We start from the raw sequence: 20,695 nt of genomic DNA on the forward strand, positions 1-20,695 counted from the left end.
GGCGGATAATTAATGCCAAGTCATATGAGTAAATAATAATATTTTGAGTGAGAAGGAGAAAACGGGACTTCTGGAGAGGGTTACTGCTGGCTCAGGCTCGCCAACCCATGCACATTATTGACTAACATATATTTTAACCTATTTCTCAAAATAGTAATGCTGTATTCGCTCAATCCAAAGTAGATAATTGTTTGAGGGAGTATAATAGTGTGAAAATCTGCAAAGTTGCTTATGAGTCTCTTGGAAAGGCCATTTTTACTCTACAAAGTGTATTTATTTATTTTTGCGAGGTTGGTAGATCTGTGTGGTGCAAGTCCTGATGTGAAGGAAACCAGAGCCAGTTTTGCTACTTCTTGCCGTGAATTTTGTGAGTATTGCAATTAAATACAAGCCGGTGCCGGGAGGAGAGTTTACCTGGTGGGTGTGGCAAGACCAGTTCACAGTTGCCGTGGCCGGGAAGCGGTGGAGAGGCGTATTGACTCCCACCTGTACGGCAGTGTGAAGACGATGCAGGGGTGAACCAGGAAGGTTTGGGGGATGGTGTAAAGGTTACAGTGAACGTTACAATATTCCTTGCAACATTTTCCAACACGTAGATTCCCACACAAAATTACTGCATTTTAAAAAACCGTATGTGTTGTATTTTATAGCTGTTTGTACATAAACATTACCCTATCCTAACTTTTTTTTTTTACCCTATGTTTACAAAATCTACCCTAACTATAACATACAGAAAGTGTAGAAAATCATGGTTAAATAAAATAACCCTAAATATTTTATTTGTAGATAAGCATTTTGCTTTGAGAATTTTAGTTTAAGTAGAAGCTGGACACTTCAAAAGGTCAGATGTAACATGAATGAGGAGCAATGGGTTAAAGCTCAACAATGTAGGACAGAAAGCAGGAGATGCTTTTTCACCCATAGGGTTGTAAATCCGTGGAACAGCCTTCCCGCCAAAGTCGTAAACACCAAAACTGCTGGGTTTTAAAATGCATGTAGAAACGATCATCTGGGCAAATAAGGGGGGGGGAGGAGGGACCTTTGACATTATATATATATATAATATATATATAATATTGCAATGCTTTTTGAGTGTTTTATGCAAAGTTATAGAAGAAAGTCATAAGAATGACAAACCAATGCATTATATATACAGTACAGGAATTTACCAAAGGGCCACTGACACATTAGTGGCCTCAACAAGGGTACACAGCTGGCAGCTTGTCGGAGGGACCCCCTATTTGTCCTGATTATTTTTTTTAAAGCTGGATTTTAAAATTTAACTGTTTTAGCATTTACGGCTTTGGCAGGTGGGCAGTTCCATGGCTTTATGCTATGGGTGAAAAAGCATCTCCTGTTTTCAAGCCTACATTGTGAGATTGCTTGTTTTTTCCTGACTGTTCTGCTTGCAACAGTCTCCTTATTTACACATGGCAGATTCCTGTACTTGAGCTAGAAGTATCAGGTATTGACAAATTGCCTACAGTAGCTGACCTCACTTTCTCAAGTATTTCCTGTCAAATTATGAATCATCTGTAGGTGGCTAGATTGTGAGTCACATTAGTCATGCCATTCACCCTGTGCATGAGGTGCAGGTGAATGGTAGAGATTCACGTCAAATTTTGAAAGTTGATGAGTGCCAATATGGGGTCATGTGATGGCAGTCTAAATTATCAAGAGGGGAGGTCTAACAGAAAGATTCACTTATGTTCAACAAGTTTATTTTACAATGTAACAACTAGTTTAACTCATAAGACTCCTTTACTTTAGTGTCAATTAGCTATGCAAACCATACTCGGCAGTTGTTCCAACAGCTCTGGTATGAAGAGACACTAAAGTCTCGACCCCTCTTGACATGGTTATGACGACTAACTTAACACTGGTGGCATTCATTCTTGCAATCACTGCATTCCAACATGTAGTTAATCAGTGGGCTGGGTTATGTTATGTTACATTAGATTTGATTGTAAAACCTGTATGTGAGCTATCTTGTCCAACTGTATCCTACTTAAAGCTCGGGAATATATGTTGATTTGTTAATTTATTATGCATCCCATATCTTTCCCGTGGGTGATAGTGGGCCCATACCCATTCCTTGGGTGGTAATAGACCCTATACTCATCCTGTGGGTGGTAGTGGGAAAAGATTAGAGGCACATAATGATTTGAGTCTAAGGAACTGAACCCCAAATTTATTAAGCTAAGTAAGTTGCAGTCTGATAAGCTAGTTACACAGTTAATGTTCATATCAATAGTCTTTTAACAATTGGTTCAAGAACTGGAATACAAAAGTCTCTAAACCAAGCAATTTACATCTGTGGTAAGCCACTGTGGTAAGTTACATATTTATTAATCATGCACCCAACATTATCCATCGAATAGGGCAGCGGTGGAAAATTTACAATTGTGCACATGCACTGCCTATAATAAGCAAATTTTGTATACTGTATTTTGCTAGGATTTCTGGTAGTACAGTACGTGCCTTATTTTGAATGAAATACGGTACACAATTCACTAAATTCTTAACTTTTTCATTCAGTTACATAGTGATTTAAGAAATGTAATGTAGCAATAATGTTGACCGGGATTCATTCATCATCTGCATTTAAGATTGCCCCATGTTCACCCATTAGGTCCTGCTGTAATCCTTAATAGCTTAAGTCAGCTTTAGACAAAATCTGGGACTTATTTTTTTCTTCACCTTGAAAATGTTTCTAATTTTTAAATCTATTGTTTTATCTTAAATATTTTTAGCATTTGCATAGTCTATGTAAAGCTATTATGTTTGAAGATTTTTTATACATAATGCTTATCTGGTTCATTGTTTAATTAGTTAGGAGTGGTCAGAGCAAGATGAGAAAAATAGGACTTTTTTTGCTTTTATGGTTATGCATGAGGGGAGACAAATTATGTACTGAAGAAAAAGAAAATGACAAACATGCAAGTTGAATTGTATAGCACTTTAAATATTTATTTTTGACAGATTATGGTGTGGCAATGGAGAAAGAGGGAGGTGTAAGCAAACTTGCCCCAGATGAACAAATTCATAGTAACAATAGCAGGTAAGTGCTATCTTTAGCTGATATCTTGTGGGCCAAAGTAATAGGATATATAGCATTAAGGTGTACAGAACTTTCAAACTGTTTTGGTTTTATTTTTTTTTAATGTATTTAAAATTAGCTAATAATGTAGTCTGATTTTGTCATTTATCTAAATTTACCTGGCATCTCATCATCTGAGCCACATGTCGATCATTTGTATCCACAGCTCTGTTGCTGTTTAAATATTAGCTACTGACAATCCTTAAATAGTTAAGTTTAGGGCCATTGTATATCCAAGCATCCATTTCCTCCCAAAAGAAGTATTTGGGAATAATTGGTGTTTGAGGAAATGCTTAACCTCTCAGTAATAATAATTAACTATTGTATTAGTTGGATTTTTCTTTAATAAAGCATTGAAGTTCAGGATACATATGCCAGCAGTTACTAAATTGCATTGTCCAACTTGCATAAGAAAATGGACCAACATGATTGTGATATTTGAAATAAAGTTTGTTCACTATGGTATTTGATTTGGTGTATATTAGATTTAGGAGAATGCACATTCTAGCAGCATTAACAGCACCACCACCCTAGGGATCTTTCCAGTGTGTGTGTGTGTGTGTGTGTGTGTGTATATATGTATGTATAATGACATATGAACTGTTTTTTTTTTCTACCACAAACATGGCCACACATTTACAATGCTAACCAGCATATATACATTTTCTTCTGTCCTCCATGGACAGAGTTAGAGATGTGTTAAACATATAGTTCAGGGGTTTATTGAACAATCAACCACAGAAGGTGATTTGGTGCTTTTAAAATGCTAAGCTAACCTACATACGTAAATACATAGATACACAGATTTATGTATGCCCTACATAAAGGGTTCGATGTGTCTTTTACATAGTGTCATCAATGTGCATTTACAAAGGTGAAATGTAATTCTGATCAGCTTCCATATATACTTTATACACATATGTACATATACACATACATATATATATACAGTACACACACATGCATTCACATACATTTGTCACATTTACTCTGACAGGGTGAGATAGCTGATAAACTAGTGTGCAATTAAGCACTTAATCACTGAAGGTGATTAAGGTGAAGGTGAGTGATAATAAAGGATTAAGGTGGATTTGAATTGGGTGGAGGATTATTAAGGTGATATGAACTGCTTGATAGTCACTGAAGAAAGGAATGGTTTGGGTGTGTGGCACTGGTAATAGGTGTAGTTCTATTGTCTGCTGGTGGAGGCAGGAGTAAAAAAAAAAAATGTGTAGTATTTAGTTTATAAACAGAACCTGTCATTGACAGTCACACAGGTGATGTCATGAGGGCTCTATAAAGCTCCACTTTGTGTACAGACTAATCCAGCTGTCATTTGTGGTTGGATTAATGTTTTCTTCATGTACTGTACTCCCAATCTACCTATGACCCTGCGAGGATGTTTTGAAACGATCTCTGTGGTACCAGTCTGCCATATTACATCATTTCTGCCTGACTCTTCTGAAATTATCATAACACAGCACATTGTATACTGTACATATACGAACATTGGAAACTGACTCGGAAAGATATTTTTCCTAAACTCAAAATCTCTTTTATTTTTAAGTGAGTTATTATTTGCCCAGCTTTCAGTCATGCTTGTTAAAAAAAAAAATCAGGACACATGACTTTTTATTTTTATTTATTTTTTATTAGGTGGGAGGAGGGGGCCTGAGAAGTCGGTTAATTGTATTGAAACTTAGGGTCAGAATATGGAAGTAAATATGATGTGATTTGGTTTACATATACAGTACTGTACAGTAATTGGATTTTTCTAATAATGCCTTTCTTTGGCAGAATATCTTCTGATGGACCCAGTATGCCTAGGTCACCTAAAGCAGAAAAGGTAAGACCTTTTAAATGCATGCAGAGGACATTTAAACAAATTTTTATTAGTACATACATCCTAAAAGTTAGAGTATATTTAATTTTGTATAGGAAACCCCATTTAAAGTGAATAATAATGTATGATGAATATTGAATTTATGAATATTAAGGAGTGCATTATAAGTGTGTGGAATGATTTAGATATATGAATAGCATTGGCATGATTTTTTCATCATCAGAGTTCAAAAGGAGCTGCTGATAAACGATCGGACTTGGATTTTATCTTTGGCAAACTTATAGGAGAAGGAAGTTTCTCAAGCGTGAGTATTAATAAAAGGAAATGCATTGTTTGATAATTATCATAAGTCCATCAGTATGAGGGGTTTAGTTGCTGAAAGTTTTGTAGGGTGTTTGAAGTCTATCAGGATTGGTTTATAGTTGATTAACCAGCCATAAAAATGACATCTTCCCCGCCCCTAGTACTCCTAGTTCACACATGGTTAAAACTCTTTTTGGTTTGCAACAACCTCTTATACATTCTGACTGCTTGTGGCAGATGTGCAGACTTGTACCAAATTTCATGATAAGTGTTGTATAAATGTTGCTGCATAAAAATCCTGCTAAGTGTTAAGGAGTAGTAGCTTGTGTGTGCATATGCTTGTAACCAAATGACTACTCTCAGAACTCACTAAGTGGACACTTAGTGGTAGGTTGCAAGCAGTAGGATCTCTTAGTGTGACAGGCATGCTTCCACATTCTGGCTGTCTATAAGGACCTGAATCCCTGTTACTGAATCTTGAGTTAAGCAAGTTGGTACTGTACTGGCTTTTGCCTCAGTAAGGGTTGGGGGGGGGGGTCTTAGTCTATGTACTAATGGTTCTTAAAGAGCACCCTCAGGTGAGTGTATGGAGTCCTTATCAGTCTTGGGATGTCTGGCATTTGTTGTCTGTATCACCAGTATTTTAATGAAGTGTATATGCAGAGTTGTATTGTCACATTAAGAATTCTTCTTTCCCTTCTTGGTCAGATCAGGGTTAAGGAATTTGGCATGCAGAACTTTTGTTGTTGCACCTTGTCAGGGTGCCAGATAGTTCATAGCAGCCAAAGGGTGTGGTATAATATGTATACCCCTTGACCCTGCATGTAGAAGGACTGTTCATGATGCACAACAAAATCTCATTAATGTGATGTATCAATGAGAAAATCAGGAGGAGCCCATGATGAGGATTCAAACCCACTTGCTTGGTACTCCCAAGCAAACACCCTAGACCACTATACCATGACATGGTAAAAGCAATGCAACCTGGGATTTCACTGAATCTTGGGATCCTGAAGCTTCCAACTGAACCCTAATCAGGGTTTTACACATTGCCCCAATGTTCTCTGGCTTATAGTCCAGTATTTCTACCTTAAACGCTTCTCGTCAAATGCATTTTTTCTTTCTATTTGACTCGCACATTAAAAATTTGAGTACAGAAGTATGTAAGATCATGGTTATGGTTTCCTGGTATTATCTGCTTCTCTCAGATTACTGGCTTTCTGTCAAGAAAGCCCTTGGGTTTGCCCCATAAAAGAGCAGGGCATAAAAGAGCATAAAGAGCATAAAAGCCCCATAAAAATTGCCCCATAAAAGAGCATAAAGCTACTTCTGTTCTGGGAAAAAAGGGTTACTGATATCATGCATCTCTTCCTTACTGAGATCATCATTTTGATTTTTTATGATTTAGCATTGACAGGCATCAGTTCTCACTATGTTCTTAAGCTAGCCTGGATAAGATGCCACCATATGGCTCTTGGTAGACTCACCCAATATGTCAAAGCTTGGGCAGAAACCATTGCATACACTGCAATCTATGGTTCCACGGCCTCTGATGTCGACATACAATGGCCAAGGATGGTGGTCTGGGTACTAGAGTAATTTTTTGTCAGTATAGTTTGTTAATTACTGTATATTATTTCTATATACGAGCAGCAGTGTAATGCAGTTAAATGTGATGCATTTAAAGCTTATTTCTAAGCAAACTATGCTTGCTAGAAATCACTAGCTGATCCTGCATTCTGTTGGCATCTGCTTCAGAGTTTTGCCGTGAGTTAGGTTGCATAAAGGGTTTTTGTGAATATAGAGGGCCTGCCTTGCAACGGTGATGCCACCTGGTGTGGGCTAAGGGCACTGACACAGGCAGTGCATTTCAACCTGTGGCAAGACATGCTGGAGCTTCCATAGACAGTCATTATACTATAAAAGCAATATCGTAACTGTCTTAAAAAGAAATTTTACATAGACTCTAAATATATTTTATACATTTTCTGCATAAGAATACATGTACTGGACGGGTTTGGGTGTGCTATTTGGCATAGCAAAATTTTATTGTTTTCAGGGTTTGTGTTGAAGAACAGTAGTGTGTGAGCGACTCCCAGGTTTTTCATAGTACAGTACAGTACTCTCATTTTTGTTTTTTTGTTTTTGCTAGAGCATTTTCTCATACATTAGGACAATAAATTCATATGTCATACTCTTAGCCATTGTCACAAAGTTTCCAATGCTTTCCAATGGTTATTTGAATAATTGTGTACCTGTATCAAAGTTTTTATGAGGTACTGTACAATACAGTAGTTAAATATTTTCAATTATTTTTCAGGTTTACCTTGCAAAGGACATACACACAAATCAGGAATATGCAGGTAAGCTTGGAAGTACAGTAGTAGCATTTCATATGTTAAATTTAGTGGTCGGATTGTTTATTTTATGTTGTATTATTCTTTTTGCATTGGGCAGCTAGTAAGCAAGATCAATACAGTATTCAGAATAATAAATTAATTTACATTATGTGTGTTTGATAATGAGTGGGCAATTAAAATTTTTGTGTAGCACAATAGTAGACTCATTTAGGTCGTAACCAAATGGTTTTGGGTCTAATTCCAATATAAAGGCACTAACAGGCTTTCATGCAGTCCTCTGACAACCCAAAGCCCCACCCATCCAATTAGGGATGACCTACCTACACTTCTTGTACGGTATTTTTATGTGTGTGGTTATTTTCTTTGATAATTTCATTGCAGCATAGAATTATAGATTTCATGAATTCCTTTTAATTTTTCAGTTAAGGTTTGTGAAAAACAGTTAATTATACGGGAGAAGAAAGTGCAGCAAATAACCAGGGAAAGGGATGTAATGAACCTACTCAACAGCAACCAGAACCCTACGGCTCCGTTTTTCGTTAAACTTTCTTACGCCTTCCAAGGAGAGCACAAACTTTGTATCCTTTTGCGATATATTCTGTGAATTTAATAATGTGTACTGTTTCGTGGCACTGAATAACCAGCTTGGCTCCAGTGGCTTGCTTTGAATATCACAATATTCAGTCACAATATCACAATACCTAGAGATCCAAAACTAAAAAAAATCTAGAGTAGTTTGTAACAAATTATTAAAGTTTCACCTTTGAAGAAAATTTTGGCGATCTGCACTCAGTGATAACTTCTGTAAAAATAGGGAGAAAAAATAGGACAAATTATTCAGAATACTTCTCACACACACATTTGGTAAGGAACAGAGAGAATGAACAGGGGGTAAATGGGACTGTGAAGATAAGCATGTGAGAATATTAAATCTTGAAGAGGAGAGTAGAAGTTAATTTTATTGTAAAATGCTTTAAACTGTGTAAATGTTTTGTTAAGACAAATTTCTGTTTCTGGTGACTTGCAGAGAAAAGGCAAGTGAGCAAAATGAATACTTAAATGGATCATTGGTCAAGATTCATTTCCCTCTGAAGGAGGTTTTTTCACATGATCCATAAAGCTGTACTGAATTGTAGGTAAAATTACTGTATAATGTAGTGTAAATACGGTATTGTATATGTAAAATATTAAATACAAATGTTTATTAACAAGTGATGTTCCTTAAGCATGGCTACAGATTTTGTTATGACGTACTGCAAGAATGGGGAACTTTTGAATCTCATACAGCGAGTTGGTAATTTTGATAGAGAATGTGCACGGTTCTATACAGCTGAGCTTGTGCGAGCATTAGAGCATCTACACTCCTTAAACATAATTCACCGGTGAGTGTAGTCATCAGATTTTCTTTAGCCTTTTTCACTATATGCTATACATGTATAGAAACTAACTTTAATCTTAAAGCTCTAGTATAAGTTTATAATTGCTACTTCTATTATTTACAATTTATATTAAGTTATCCATTAGACCATTCCGAGTCAGAATGTTCTCACCATGCTCACTCCAACTGTTGTGATGTTCACCCTGTTTTTTTTTATGTTCTTGTCTACACCATAAATTTGAACGTCATCTTCCGACTTGAATAACGTGATTGTATATATTTTCCTGAAGCAAGATGCCAGATCTGCCTTCTTTCCTTTTTTTTTTTTTGTGGTATGACTTGTGCTTGTGCATTACATCATGCTCCTCTACCCCTCCTTCCCTTCCCTCCTGAGGTTCACATCTGTTTGCAAGCCTTGTAAACTTTCCCCCTTGGCCTTCATTCTAGCACTATTACGCAGTGGCAAATGGCTTTGGTTAGGATGCGTATTGGTCACACCTGTTTACTCATTGTCACTTAATGGAATAACATTCTGCTCCTTTTTGTCCAAAATGCACTTTTCCCACTTGGACCTCCTTGGAGAATATCCCAATTTTAGAGATGATGGTATGTCATGCTTTCCTCATGTCCCTAGGAGTCATTTGTCCCTCAATCGAATTCTTGGTGAATCCATTACCCTTGATATTGATCACATAATGTTCATAAGTACTCATATTGGCATCTTGAATGATATTTGGTGCCTTTTGAATACCCAGCAACACACATAGAACTACATAGTCTTTGCAGCTTGGCGCCTTCTTTTAATGCTTGCTCTCTCGGGCAGCAACTTTTCAACATGATTCAAGTCTTTATTTGTTGTTATTTTTCACAATACAGAACATTTAAATACATTATCAAGGTTTATGCTTTTATGTTAATCTAAATGCCTCAAATTTGGGTTATTGAGGCTCTACAGTGCAATACTGTACAAATGTTTATTTGGTATATATTAGGTTAGTTGATGTTAAGATAGTAAAAAAGTATTAAATATACTGTATTAGTTCTTATTAACATAAACATTATTTTTTCAGGGACCTTAAACCCGAAAACATTCTTCTAGATGAACGTATGCACATCAAAATCACAGATTTCGGTTGTGCAAAAATACTAACTCAAGAGGAAGTAGATGGCGTTGATGGTAAGTTTGCAAATGAGATCTCGGTGTACAGACTGTGCCACACATGCTTAGCACGTGAATATTATTCAGATTTGGAGTACCAGACCTTGGTATTTTCAAGTTTATTGAAATTCATATTGGTTATAAGCTAAAGTTGCTCATTGATAACTGTTTTTGATTGATACGAGTACTTAACACTTTGCGCGGCCCGGCTTGCACGCCCCAGTCCACCCCTAGGTCGGCCTGGGGTTTCCTGTGAGCGTGCACCCCACACTAAAATGCGCGTTCTCTTTCCAGTGTTCTGACCTCAATTTTCGTTCTATGTCATTCATTTTGGTATTCCAAATTCCAAAGGCAATTCATCATGATAACTATTGTTAAACAAAGAAATATTGATATTCTGTGCTTGAAAATATATGTTCCTTGTCACCATTCAATTTTCATTTAGCTATTTTTCTGCATTTGTCATAATTTCAACATTTGTTCACACATGGTATGTATGTCAGCATTTCAAGGAGCGTTTCAAATGTTCTTATGAAATTTACATGTCAGTGGTTTTAACAAAAATATAAATTTTTGTTTTATTTACAATAAAAATATTATGTAAACAAAATAAAAATTTTGTTTTGGACTAATGTATCCCTGCGACAATTATTTTGAAGAATATCTTTGACAATGCACATTGTCTGCTCTAAAAGAATGTGCTGTATAGTTTTGGCACACAAGCTTTCAAAAGTCTTTTTCTCAATGTTGGTAATTAAGCTGCTTTTTTATTATATAATTCAAGAATGGTCGAAGAGAATAATTTCAAACGTTTGTGCATATGTTTTGGACTAGTTTTGTACTGTATAAATGTTGAGCTTTTAATCTAGTGACAGTTTTAACCCTTAAACTGCACATGGCATACGCCATGAGTAACATGTCCCACGGTGCGCATGGCATATATATACCCCATAGGGTGCCAGGCACGATTCAAATGGCCCGAGGCTACATGGGGTTCACATTAGCTTCCTCAGGACTCTTGTAAACAGACGCCATGTTTAAAAAAAACCGTGGGCAATATTCTCCGGTGTGAGAGCCACAGTACTGGCTGATGTATGCAGCATGAGTGAACAGCGTTGCTGTTTAGCTTGTGACCACAGTATCGCCAAAAAATGTCAAAATAAATATATAACTGCTATTATTTAACGATGATAATATTACAGATGACCCCTGACTGTGATAATAGCAGGATTGTTGTGATAATTAGCGCTGTGGGAGGAGTGATGCTGAGGGACGGAGGGAGATAGCATAGTTTACCGACTGTGTGGCAACCTGTTATTGTCTGCATTCACCATACCAGCTCAGTGGTTCTCTATGGTGAACACAAATGTAGATATTTATATATAATGTGTGTATTAGTGTAATAACAGCAAAAGGATTATGTTGGGAGGAGCCATTTGAGTGACGGTGGTGGCGTTGTCTGCATGACTTGTCTGGCTGTGTGGAGGGTGGCCACTATACTCTTTGGGAACCTTACAAGCTTAGGTGTACAGTTACGGTGCATACAACATGTAGATATTTATATATAATGTGTGTATATAGTGTAGTAACACTGCAAACAGTATTGTTGAGGGAGAAATTTAGTACGTGTGATCTTGAATGAGTGAGGGAGGCAGCCACCAGCTGACTGTGTATAGCAACGACTCTTGGTGCCTGAACTAACTATATCAGATTAGTTGTACAGTTGTGTTGAAGAAAACGTCTAGATACTTATATATAACATCTGTATATAATGAATAAAATAAAAAACAGGATGGTGGGAGAAAGTGGGCGAGTGAGGCGGTGTTGAGGGAGTGGCAACGAGTAGCTGGCTGGTGTGTGGCAGTCATTCCTCGTTGCTTTTCGACTCTCAATACCAACTTAGTGGTTCGTTATTGTGAACAAAACATGCAGATACTGTACTTATATATAACCTGTGTATAGAGTGTAATAACAGCAAAACTATTTGTTTATTGTTTTATGAACATAATAATTGAATCACTAATATGTACACCATACTTTTGAGTATAGCGATGATTCACCCTTTTTTATTATATAAATATATCACAATACACACTATTGAGTAATATTACTGCAAAAAACTAAAAAAATAAATCAAGAGACATTGAAATAATTAGGTAATAATATCTTTGTGGCAACTCCCAGCTGTCGGCTCGAGTGATGCTGAACGCCGATGACGACCGCTCTGTCAACGCCCACATTTTGCCAGACTTCCTCGGCCTATTGCGCCCAAAATATGTCGCCTACAATTTTTTTATTATTTTTCCCATGCTCGGGGAACACAAATTAACATTTTTAGAAGAATAATAATTTTTTAGAAATTTTTTTCTTGTGCACAGGGGTGTAAATCTCCTCAGGACCCCTTAGCAGCTTAAGGGTTAAGAAATAAAATTTGTTTAGTATATCATCAGTGTTCTCATTAAATTGCTTCAGACTTATAGGCATATGATTTTGGATCATATAATGTGTTACATTTATTAACAATTGTGTTGCTGATCACTCTTCAGAATTATTTATGGATTTATTTTTATAAAGTAATAAATTTTTATAATTCATAGAATTATTTTTTCCGTGCTGAATAACCAGTAGTGTTCCAGTACATGTACTTAACTTTGAATGCATTGAATTTGGATTTATACTTTACTGCAGTTATTACACTATCAGAGGTGTGTAAAAGTGCATTTTAAATTCTCTAATGAATCTTTTCTGACTTGAAAATGTTCCATCAATGTTAATACTGCACTGCACCTGTATGTACTTATTATAAAGTCTGTTTTTCAATAGCTCTGTAGTTCAAATGCACACCTACAAAAAGCAAAAATTTAAAATCTAAAATAAAAAACAAAATTCCTAGGTTAGCTTATGTTAGTCCTAGATTATACAAGATTGGGCCTGGGTTAGGTTGAGTTCTTTCTTTCATTATTTTCCCTCCTATAAAGTGTCCCATTTTTAGAATACCTTTTCTGGTCTGGCACCCTCTGTGGCTGCCCCTCTGCTTAAGGGAATGATATACCAGTATTATATACCAGTAAATGAATAAGTTTTAGCGTAAACAAATACATTATTTACTTATGTATCGGTAACTTCTAACCCCCACTCGCCAATTTGATAATTTTTCTCATTTGTATATTTTTCTTCAGATGGTAGAGGACGTAAAGGCAGTTTTGTTGGAACAGCTCAGTATGTTTCTCCAGAAATGTTAGAATCAAAAAGTTGTGGTCGGGCATCAGATTTGTGGGCCCTTGGCTGCATCCTTTACCAGATGGTATCTGGTCTTCCACCATTTAGATCAAGGTATGTGCAGTGTTTGTGTTTGTATGTTTCTAAATATATAAACATGCATAAATATATAAATGTTGTATAAAACAAAAAATTTTTTAGTAATACGTTACCTGTCTTGACTAAAATTTACTAAAAATTACATGTATACCTATATGGAAATTGATAATGATTTTGAACAAATATAAGGTTGGTAAGTAAAATCTCTTTGGATACATTAGGTGATAGCAATCAATGGAAGGAAAATATAATTATGGCGCAAAAAGCTGCTGATATCGATTTGTCTATGAAAACATTCCCAAATTGCACAATGTTTCATGAGACCCTCTGGCTTTTAAAACATTCCCCTGGACTTCATAAATTCAGCCATGTGGTAATCCCAAAACTGCAATCATGCTTACGTCTAACCTTTACACCTCACAACTATTGTAACAATAACTAAATTCTTCCAGATTTTGATGGTTTCGGCCAGTTTGAGGTCCAGATTCTTGGGGTTACACTGTATATGCCGGTGAGCGTAGTAGACAGTAATAAACGTTTGGCATATGACTGTATCCTTGAGCATCTTTTTTTCCAAGACACACACTATTCATTTTTGGCCAAGTAAGCTTTCAACCCATGAAAGTTGGAAAACTAGGGTATTGATGAAGGGAGAGTATTTGAAACATGATATGGAAATACTATGCACAGTTTATAGCCCAAATGCCGTACTTCCTCATGGGAGTACACAGCTGAAGTTTCTCCAGGAGGCTCTATCACACGAACCTCTCACTGTTCAAGCAATTATCCCTCCCCATCCGCCCACCCAACCTCTTTCATATATTGTTCCAGTCTTCTCTTTCAAGATACTGAGTGTCTTACTGTACCATATGAATCTTTTATTTTACCATTGTACTCCCTAACATGTTCATACCACCTCAGTATATTACATTTCACTCGCCATACAACTCCATATTTCATTCCCAATCTTTCAATTTACAGGAGTGAATACTACATCTTCCAGAAGATATTAAAGCTGCATTACGAATTTCCTGAGGGATTCTGCGAAGAAGCTAGGGACTTGGTTGAGAAACTTTTGGTAATAATCTTGTATTTTGTTTACCTTAAATTTATCTTGTTACTTCTCTTCTTTTAATTATAAATGAAATTATGTTGTTATGAACAGTATATTATTAAGGCTTTAGTTTGTGCACAATGTAAATGAATAAGAAATGCATAATAAATTAATACATTTGATTATGGATAAGTTTGTTACCATAATTGGAAAAAAATGTTCCCAGTTCTAAGCTATCCCACTCTGTTGCTTTGTAGGGCAAGATCTTCCTTGCTGCCAGATAGGTTAAGCAACAGCTAGGGTACTTTAATGTTCTCAATGTTCAGCACCCATCAAGTGATTAACCATTTTTACTTGGAGCATGGGATGATATTGCTGCTGTGGAATCACTGGGAAGTACTCGATCCAGCCCAGAATGCAGATGGGAAAATGTGTAACATAATGCCAAAATTGCATCTTTGCACTGCCTGAGGTAAAGCTTGAGGAGTAGAAGAGCTCCCAGAACCCACTCTAGGTATATATCTGATATATCAACATTGTGGACTAGGGAAATTATTTATGGATCTGTCAACTAGCTCACATGGAGTTAATACTTTCAGCTCGCGGCGACAGATGTTGTGTCCATAATTAACTCTATGGATGTCCACTAGACACATTTTGCATCTAAAATGATAATATTTGTTAAAATTCCATTTATTGTTCGATTATTATGGGACTAGTTTTAAAATGTGTGCCTTTTGGATTATGAACATTGATACCAAAATGGACGATGAAACACAGAAAATTGAGGTCAGAACACTGGAAAGTATACCCACATTAGTGTATGCGCACGCTCCCGGGAAACACCAGGCCCACCTTGGGGTGGGCTGGGGCGCGCACGCCGGGCCATGCAAAGTGTTAATATACCCCAAAATATTTCTTCAACAAATAATAATATCCAAGAATCTTCTGGTCATCTTTCAAGGCAAAGAAAGAATTTAAGGGCTGCATTGGCAAAAACTATTACTGTAGTGTTTCTGGCAGTGTGCCGGGCTGGCTTCATTTGAAGCAAGAGAAGGATTTTATTTGTAGAAGAGCTCGGTTACTAGATGTTTTAATTTATAAATAAATCTTAAAGGTATTTTAACATTGTTAAAGTTCTTTTAAATGATAAAGGTAGTAGTATGTGTATAAGGAAAATTTGAGTTAACAAATGTACATCCTACAGATGAATGGAATTAGTATTAAAAGGGCAACTGCAAGTAGATGCACAGTACGATACTTTTGCAGAACTATGGTAATTTGGCAATATTCTTTGTCGATATCTTGGTGGCACGGTATGCAGAATATTTTCATATATTATGATAAATTAATACAACATCTAAACAAATTTTGGTAACTACTCGGTTCTTAAAGATAAATGTGCTTTAGTAAATAATTTTACAACTATTAAGGAGTCTTGATTGTTGTTGTCTTGCATATTCTGATGTTAAAGAAGGATTTAGCATCATTTCATTTTGACAGGTTATTGAAGCAGACCAAAGATTAGGGGCTCAAGACAGAGAAGGCTATCCAAGTATAAGAAGCCATCCTCTTTTCGCTAATCTAGATTTTGACTCTTTACATGAGATGACGCCTCCAAAAATTGCCCCGTTTATGCCACATGTTGACAATGAGGTAAGTAAAGTAGTCTTCGTCCCACTATTAATATTTCAGTCGGTTTGTGGTCCATAATATTCTAGAAGACCTCTTATAGCCATTAACATGATAGGTGAGATTGGTGTCTTGATTCCAGTATTTTGCAATAGTGTTTTATAAAGCCTCAAATTAAATTTTTTTTTCTGGGGGGGAGCCCCTGCGATTCCCGAAGCTAACGGACTGATATCCATTATAATATTAGTCTAGAGTATGAGTTAATTGGAGTTTTGAGCCAACAGAGAAATACCAGCCAGAACCTGGTTGCCTCAGAGAGACAAAGGGAGCAATGGCTTATGAAACACTACAGTATGAGAGTCTAGTCATGTCTGCCATCGACCGGGAGTATCACCCAGAAAGGTAGGAGGATCATTACAAACCCAACTGGTAAAACATTGCAACTCAAGACTGAACAGAGCTCAAAAACTCTCCCCAAGAAGAAACAAACAAGCAAGCATCCACTCAACCAGGCTTATCTTGCCTCTCTGAGGCAACCAGATTCTGGTTGCCTCAGAGGTTCTCATGGTTCCTGGTAGGCTCAAAACTCCAATTAACTGATGCTCTAGACTAATATAATGGATATTAGTCCATTTAGCTGCAGGGAGCCTCCGGGGCTTAACCCAGAAAGTGGCGTTTCATTACATTCAACGCTGTTTTGTTTTTAACGTTCTTGCTTGCTTGATTGAGAAATCCCCTTAATATGAATATTCTATATTATAGACAACATTCTGTAAGCCATACATTGTTTCTTTTTGCCACTCAGGTTGAATGGGAATTTAAAAACCAGCCTGGATTGGGACCAATTGAGATGAAATTAATACTTGGTCTTGATTTCAAAGATGAAGAGAAATCCAAGAATGACAAGGCTGGTGACAATGAAATCTCTAAGAAATCAGGTTTTTTCCCTCATAGTTTTCTATTTATTTGTTGAAATATCTTGTAACAATTTAAGTATTGATTACATTTGAAAAAATATATGTAGCCCCTTTCATATACAGGCAGTTCCAAACTTAAGTACTGGATGTATTTTGAAAGGGCATTCAAATTTGACTTGTTCGTATCTCGGAACCAGATTTTCCCTATATTTTAAGTACTCGCCTAGTTGTGCTTACGGGGGTTGAGCTTTGGCTCTTTAGTCCCGAGTGCAGTCCCTTAGTCTCTTAAGTGCAATGCAATGAATTGAAGGTTTCATTCTTTGACAACCAAAAATCAACATACCCCCAATGAATGTTGATTAGCATATGAATTTTTTAATATAAAACTCAAATTTTGTGTGCAAATAATTTAAGAAACATTGCTGTATAATTTACCTTGAACGATAGAATTGCCCTGCTTGTCTGATTTTATGCTTTTTAATGAGCAAACATTTATAATTATTAGAGAAGGCAGTAAAAGGTGATGATGCATAAGCACAAGTGCACCATCAACACACTTCTTATTATTGGCCATTATTGAAGTACTTTTCCTTGATAACAACTGAAATAGTGCATTAGTATAACTCCTTTGTAGTGTGGGGACCTCAAAACTGGTTCCTATAGAGGGATGAGGAGCTAAATTAGAAATTTAGAGGCCATTCCTAAAATCAGATGCTCATAAGTCTGGGACCCTTGTACAGAATTTAGTCTTTAAAATTTAAAATAATATATATGTATATGTGTATAAAATACATACACACGGCATATAAATAAATAACACATGTATAAATTTTGCAGTGAAAAAGAATATCGCAGATGTAAGTCAAGAAGAGTATATATTGCGGCTTGCTGTGCAAGAGCGGGAGAACAAATGGCACAAATTTGTGGAAGGCAACCTTATTCTGAAGCAGGGGCTCATGGATAAGCGAAAGGTGTGTAAGCAGTTATGATTTATAGATAGTCTTGGTCTCTGGTGGCAGAGATATGTTTATTGGTGATTATTGGGTATTTCCTGTTAGAATACATTGATTAGGTATCCATAGTAATTGATAAATTACAATTTGCCAATCAAACCAATTCTACAAACTCATTACGGAGAGCTCCCAACATGCCAAGAGCTTAAGGGTATCGGTGGTACTGGTGTGCGCCTTCACGTCTGTGGCAGTAAAATGCTGTGAAAAGTTAATGCCTGGACATACAGCTGATGGAAGGCAGTGTGTTGAGAAAACACAGGTGTATAGAAGTCTCGCTTAGGAAGTTTATTTTTTTTCCTGCCAGAAACAGATTGAAGACAGAGAAAACTTTCATTTCTCTGCGGAACATTTTACCCAAGAAAACCAAAGTTTCGTGCAAGCCAGGAGGATACTGTAACCTTTTACCACATCCTGGTAGCTGCTGAAGTATCAAATATAAAAATGTTTGAACAGAGTAGGGCTCAGTTCAGACACATGGTTCCTGCTATGAAAAGAGAACAATTTCTGGTCCCGCCTAGCTTTGCTGGAAAGTAGAAGTAACTGCAACCTTTGCAGTTGCAGAATTTGGCAGCTGATATGAACACAATTTGCCAAGAAGATGGGTTCAACAAAGTCCTTTCTTAACCTATATCGATGTCAAGCACTCACGGGATCGTAACCATACCAGACCCAACAAGGTAAGTGCAGGAGAGAAATTGGATGATGTCAGCACAAGGGGCTGTTAGAAAATAATTAATTAATTTTGTCAAAAATTATTTTTTGCCGACAATCTTGTATCAAGTTAGCTTATCGATGTTGTATGCTTTCAGGGCCTGTTTCCAAGAAGACGAATGTTTCTGTTGACAACTGGACCACACTTGTACTATGTAGATCCAGTTAATATGGTACTGAAGGGCCAAATTCCATGGAGTTCCTCGATCTGTCCTGATGCCAAGAACTTTAAGACATTTTTTGTCCATACGGTAATTAACATTACATTTACTTTATAGTTAATGGCACACCAAGGATAAACATAAAGAATTTATTAAGGTCTTGCAGCAATCCTTATAATTTTTATCCTGTGCCCATATTCATTATGGTTTTGAATCACCTGCATAAACAAGACTGAAAAATATCCTTGTATGGTGCATGTTAATTCTGATCCCTTGAAAGCAAGATGATTACTAAACACCCTCTTATTTGCACACATTCACTTCAACAGTGGTGATGTTATAAAAAATGTAACTACTATTAGGGGTTAAATCGCTAATCTACTTTCGGAGATTAGCGATTTTGAACAAATGAACATTTACATTTATATTTATATAATATATATATATATATATATATATATATATATATATATATATATATATATATATATATATATATATATATATATATATATATATATATATATATATATATATATATATATATATATATATATATATATATATATATATATATATATATATATATATATATATATATATATATATATATATATATATATATATATATATATATATATATATATATATATATATATATATATATATATATATATATATATATATATATATATATATATATATATATATATATATATATATATATATATATATATATATATATATATATATATATATATATATATATATATATATATATATATATATATATATATATATATATATATATATATATATATATATATATATATATATATATATATATATATATATATATATATATATATATATATATATATATATATATATATATATATATATATATATATATATATATATATATATATATATATATATATATATATATATATATATATATATATATATATATATATATATATATATATATATATATATATATATATATATATATATATATATATATATATATATATATATATATATATATATATATATATATATATATATATATATATATATATATATATATATATATATATATATATATATATATATATATATATATATATATATATATATATATATATATATATATATATATATATATATATATATATATATATATATATATATATATATATATATATATATATATATATATATATATATATATATGACAATGTCAGACCACGGAGGAAAAATGAAACAGGAAATTTCCTTAAGTACTTTCGTATATTAAATACATCTTCAGAAGGTGAATTCTGAAGATGTATTTAATATACGAAAGTACTTAAGGAAATTTCCTGTTTCATTTTTCCTCCGTGGTCTGACATTGTCACATTCTTAATCACGTGTTTATTTTCGTGATATACACACATATATATATATATATATATGTATATATATATATATATATATATATATATATATATATATATATATATATATATATATATATATATATATATATATATATATATATATATATATATATATATATATATATATATATATATATATATATATATATATATATATATATATATATATATATATATATATATATATATATATATATATATATATATATATATATATATATATATATATATATATATATATATATATATATATATATATATATATATATATATATATATAATAATAATAATAATTATAATA

General features: G+C 34.5%; 1 protein-coding gene across 4 annotated transcripts in view; it reads left to right on the plus strand.

The window, feature by feature from the left end:
• Nucleotides 1–215: 215 nt before the first annotated feature.
• Nucleotides 216–20,695, plus strand: part of Pdk1 (Phosphoinositide-dependent kinase 1) — a 30,394-nt gene continuing 9,914 nt past the window's right edge. The window contains exons 1-14 of one of the 4 annotated variants that reach the window (XM_045744523.2): nucleotides 216–367; nucleotides 2,983–3,061; nucleotides 4,898–4,946; nucleotides 5,167–5,247; nucleotides 7,567–7,609; nucleotides 8,029–8,184; nucleotides 8,844–8,988; nucleotides 10,055–10,161; nucleotides 13,323–13,476; nucleotides 14,443–14,539; nucleotides 16,019–16,171; nucleotides 16,953–17,085; nucleotides 17,902–18,035; nucleotides 18,887–19,039. In XM_045744523.2, coding sequence (XP_045600479.1) covers nucleotides 232–367; nucleotides 2,983–3,061; nucleotides 4,898–4,946; nucleotides 5,167–5,247; nucleotides 7,567–7,609; nucleotides 8,029–8,184; nucleotides 8,844–8,988; nucleotides 10,055–10,161; nucleotides 13,323–13,476; nucleotides 14,443–14,539; nucleotides 16,019–16,171; nucleotides 16,953–17,085; nucleotides 17,902–18,035; nucleotides 18,887–19,039 — 1,620 coding nt within the window. In that variant the 5' untranslated portion in view covers nucleotides 216–231. The other 3 variants (XM_045744525.2, XM_045744524.2, XM_045744527.2) reach the window with 3 other exon arrangements.

Source organism: Procambarus clarkii, chromosome 32 (assembly GCF_040958095.1).
Source record: "Procambarus clarkii isolate CNS0578487 chromosome 32, FALCON_Pclarkii_2.0, whole genome shotgun sequence".
In the NCBI taxonomy this organism is placed as follows: Eukaryota; Metazoa; Arthropoda; class Malacostraca; order Decapoda; family Cambaridae; genus Procambarus; species Procambarus clarkii.